This window comes from Urtica dioica, chromosome 4 (assembly GCF_054948205.1).
Source record: "Urtica dioica subsp. dioica isolate 48M chromosome 4, U.dioica_male_clone48M_v1_H2, whole genome shotgun sequence".
Classification (NCBI taxonomy): domain Eukaryota; kingdom Viridiplantae; phylum Streptophyta; class Magnoliopsida; order Rosales; family Urticaceae; genus Urtica; species Urtica dioica.
In genome coordinates this window covers 34,164,782-34,169,190 of record NC_142759.1, presented here as the reverse complement: position 1 = coordinate 34,169,190, position 4,409 = coordinate 34,164,782, and the positions used below count along the sequence as shown (strand labels likewise).

Below are 4,409 nucleotides of genomic sequence, written 5' to 3'. Positions count from 1 at the left end.
GTGTTAGTTACATGCCTCAACCTACAAAAATTTCCGAATCCAAGTCAATCATCATATGAAACCAAAAAAATAATTAGATTGACTAAATGGCCTTTTGCAACACATTCCCGATCAAAATCCCCCGTGTGTGAAATATGTCCCGAAAGAGAGAGAGGTCAACTCAATATGTTCGTTCACGTCTTCTAATGTCAAATGCTCAAATAATAATGAGATGAATGTGAATCGAACACCATAATGCTTTTCGCCGCTTACTCTCCACTAATGCAAGACACTTACCAAGGAAATCAATAAGGCTTTGTCGGCTTGTAATGTTAGGATAGGGTCAACGGTAGGATATGGTCAAAATGTGGCTAAAACGTCAACCTAGCGACTCAATCTCACCAACTCACCAACTTTCACATGTTATTACTTACTCACCCATTCTCACGTTCATGGTATAACATTTCACCTTTCGCGAACGTTTTCTTTCATAAGCCTTTACTTCCCAATGTTTTTCCCCCAAACTTTGACTATGCAACGTCTAGTCTCTAAAACTAATGTCACAGGATACCATGCCAAAAACTAATACAAATAAATAATAAAACGCATAAATTAAACACACTCTTTTTCTTTTTTCTTTTTTTGTTGTTTTTTTTTTTCCTTTTTTTTGTTCTTTTTTTTTTCTTTTTTTTTTCCTTTTTTTTCTTTTTTTTTTCTTCTACAAAACAATAAACATAAAAACGAACAATCACCGGCGTGGTGTCTAATGAACTATAAAACACATAGAGACTAGTCGAAGAACATGTCACAAAAATCGAAAAAATTCACTCAAAAGTCGCTAAGTTAACGGGGTCTTTTGTGGGATTTGAACAAATATGGGCTTGGCTTTTTCTGACTAAGTAACGAGAAAGGATTAATCGTTCGGCTTTTTCTGAAAGGGTGCTCAAGGAAGTATTACGGGTTGGCTTTTTGGCTCTGATCGGTCCAAATGAAGGCCTATGTCATTTTTCCTAGGTTCGTGTCATGTCATTTCGCCTCGATGAGGGCTAGAGCGGTTCTTAGTGTTCGTGAGCTAAAAGACATTTAAAGATGTGATCGAACCTCTAAGGACTACTCAAACCCCGGGACGACGTGTGTGCATAAGTGGGAAAAATCAACCGAAATTGTGTTACTCAAACCACTAGTCAATCACAATGAAGCACACAAAATTTTAAAATTGACTCAAACTCGGATTTCTTCGAAAATACATGGTATCCTTGGTAAGTAACGAGAGAAAACACTTTAATACTATCACTTATAAGCAATCACCAAACAAAATTAAGAAAATAAAAATTAAATAAAGACAACCTAATCTAACAGAAATCCCCCACAAAGTAGTTCACCCCCCCAAACTCAATCTCTACATTGTCCTCAATGTAGATCCATAAAAACACGGGAGACAGAGAACTTACCTCGCGGGGGTGGTAGAACTCCCCTACTCGTCGCCTCCGCGCTCGGGCGGCGGCGGATCTTCTTCCACGCGCTCTTTCTTCATCCATACCTCTTTGAACGGTTTTGGCCAATGTCCTCGCCGTGGCTTGAAAGGAGACTTCGGCTTTGCATCTTTGATCACCTTTTTTGTTGATTCTTCTTTAGGAGCCCGTGGCGGAGGTGTGGGTGGTGGAGTGGCGACTTCGTACGTCTCGAGGACGTAGACATCTTCTTTTTCCTTCTTGCGCTTTCGGGTTTTACAGATCCCGAACGTCTCCTCCTCGTTCTTCATGCGCATCATCAACTCGCCTCTTTGCACGTCTATGCGAACACCGCAAGTGGTTAAGAAAGCCCTTCCAAAGAGAATGGAGATATCGCGATCCTCGTCCATGTCGATGACGTAGAAATCGGCCGGAAAAGTGAATTTTCCGACTTTTACGAGGAGGTCTTCCACGAAGCCGCGCGGGTGCCTTACGGTCCGATTTGCAAGTTGGAGAGTGGTGCGCATGGGCTTTAGTTCACCCACCCCGAGTTTGTTGAAGACGGCCGACGGCATGAGGTTGATGCCCGGACCTAGATCGCACAAGGCGTTCTCGATAAAGATGTCTCCAATAGTGCACGGCAATGTGAACTTGCCCGGGTCTTCTAACTTTGGCGGGAGCTCTTGTTTTAGAAGTGCGCTACACTCGGTGGAAAGCGCCACCGTGAGCCGTTGCGGGAATGGGAGCGGCGTCTCATAGATGCGGACCGACGAGTGCGGCTTAGGGGCTTTGGTGACCGGGGCAGCCTCTTCTTCTTCTTCTTTCTTCTGGCTCTCGGTGGCTGCAACGTGTTGATGAGAAATGGCATTGCAGTGCTCCCTTGGATTCACTTCGGAGGTGCTTGGAAGGGACCCTTGCGGTCTCTCGCTCATGGCTTTAGCGAAGTGACCCATTTGAACTTCAAGAGTTCTTATTTGGGCCGAGTTGATTTTGAGGGCCGCTTCTTGGCGTTCGAGTGCGGCCGTGGTGTTCGTCATGAACTTGGTGTTTTCAATTGCCATTTGGGCAATTAATTCTTCAAGATTCGGTCTCTTGTCTTGATGAGGAGGATTATTCCGGTATTGCGAGCTCCCATGGTGTTGTTGAGGCGGTGGGTGTTGATGATGTTGATGATGCGGTGGAAGGTATGGTTGTTGGTGTTGAGGTGGAGCCGGTTGCATTGCCACTTGGTCTTGAGGATTTCTCCACGAGAAGTTTGGATGATTGTTCCTCGCTCCCGTGTAATAATTCCCCGAGTTTTGGTAAGTGGGACGATTGTTGTGGTTTCCCACAAACCTAGACTCCTCTATCTCGCCACATTCGTCCGTCGGGTGAGGACCCGCACACAAACCACACTTGTGGTGAGACACCTCAACCGCCTTCGCCGCTTCTTTTCCGTGGACGGTCTTCGCGAGTTTGGCTACCTCAATTGTCAACGATTTGAGGAGCTCCATCTCCGGAGTTATCGGCTCTCTCGCGACAATTCTCCTCTCGACCGGGCATTGATCGTTCACTTGGACCATCTTCTCGAGTAGTGCAAATGCGTCGGTGGTGGTGTTGTCGAGAAGTGAGCCTCCCGATGCGGTGTTGACTCGGTCTTGAGTCGAGGCCGTAAGCCCGCTATAGAAGATTTGTAGTTGCACCCACTCTGCTATACCGTGGCCCGGACACTTCCGAATCATGTCCTTGAAGCGGGCCCATGCCTCGTAGAGAGACTCTCCATCAAATTGGCCGAAGTTGTGGATCTCATTCCTCCTCCGGGTCATCTTCTCGAAAGTGAAGAATCGCGAGATGAACTTCAAGCATAAGTCATCCCATGTGGTGATCGAACCCGGAGCGAGCGAAGACAACCACCCTTGTGCGCGGTCGCGGATTGAGAATGGGAAGAGTCGTAGACACACGGCCTCCTTGGATAAGTGAGGGAGATTGAACGTGTTGCAAATCCGCAAGAAGTTGTTGATGTGGTCTTGCGGATCTTCGGAGGGGGAACCGGCAAATTGATTGTTTTGCACCATGTGGATGATCGAGGTTTTAATCTCGAAGTTTGGGTTCCCTTCCATCTCCGGAATTCGTATTGCCGATTGGTGCTCGTCGAAAGTAGGTTGACCATAGTCGAGTATGGTCCTTCGTTCTTCTCCATGTTCCGCGTTCCGACGACCACGTGGTTGTGCTTCATTGCCTCCTTCCATGGCGGCTCGCCTTGCCTCCGCTCGGTTTCGTCGGCAAGTCCGTTCGATCTCGTGATTGATAGGAATGAGCGGAGGGTTACGTCGTCGCATGCACCTTTAAAACATAAGAGGCCCACAATAAGCACAATAATAACAAACAAACTCAAAAATTAAACTAGATAATTCAATCGAAAATAGAACCGAAGTCCCCGGCAACGGCGCCAAAAACTTGATGGGAATTTTCTCAACTAGAGAAATCTCACACGACGCAAGCGAACGTGTCGTCAAGTAATAGAGTGCAAAAGCACGGATATCGATCCCACAAGGACTCTAGACTATTTTCGAAGCGAACTCACTAGCTTTCTTTTTCGAGTTATGGAAAATGAAAAATGGGGGTTTTTTTTATTGTTTTGTGAACAAGATGAAATGTAAATAAAAGTGAAAGCACTATTTAAACACAAGTTAAAAGGAAGGGGTACGATTTTGTTATTTCATCGAGTCGGTCGGTCAAGATACGATTCTAAGCTCGGGTTTAGAGTGTTAAAACTTAGTCTCAATCCCTCCTATAACATTCACTAATCTCTCTCGAGTCTTTAGGAATCTAGCTATGTGTCGAACTTACACCTCTCGGTTTGGGTTCTATTAAAGCACAAAACCGCATTTAGCCCGGGATTTCAAACAACTACATCTACCCCCTAGTCTTTCTATAGCTCTAGGAAGGTTAATGATGGGACGGGTAGAGCTCACTCGTTTATTACCTCTCGGTGTCTAA

At 45.6% G+C, this 4,409-nt stretch overlaps 1 protein-coding gene across 1 annotated transcript; it reads right to left on the bottom strand.

Moving 5' to 3' along the window:
• Positions 1-1,453: 1,453 nt before the first annotated feature.
• LOC149401504 (uncharacterized) lies at positions 1,454-3,658 on the bottom strand. Its single transcript, XM_089610756.1, has one exon. It carries the CDS (start codon positions 3,656-3,658, stop codon positions 1,454-1,456), a length of 2,205 nt encoding a protein of 734 aa, XP_089466882.1.
• Positions 3,659-4,409: the final 751 nt, after the last annotated feature.

What these genes read in the sequence shown, in the direction of transcription:
- LOC149401504 (XM_089610756.1), bottom strand. Translation starts at nt 3,658, where the DNA reads ATGGAAGGAGGCAATGAAGCACAACCACGTGGTCGTCGGAACGCGGAA.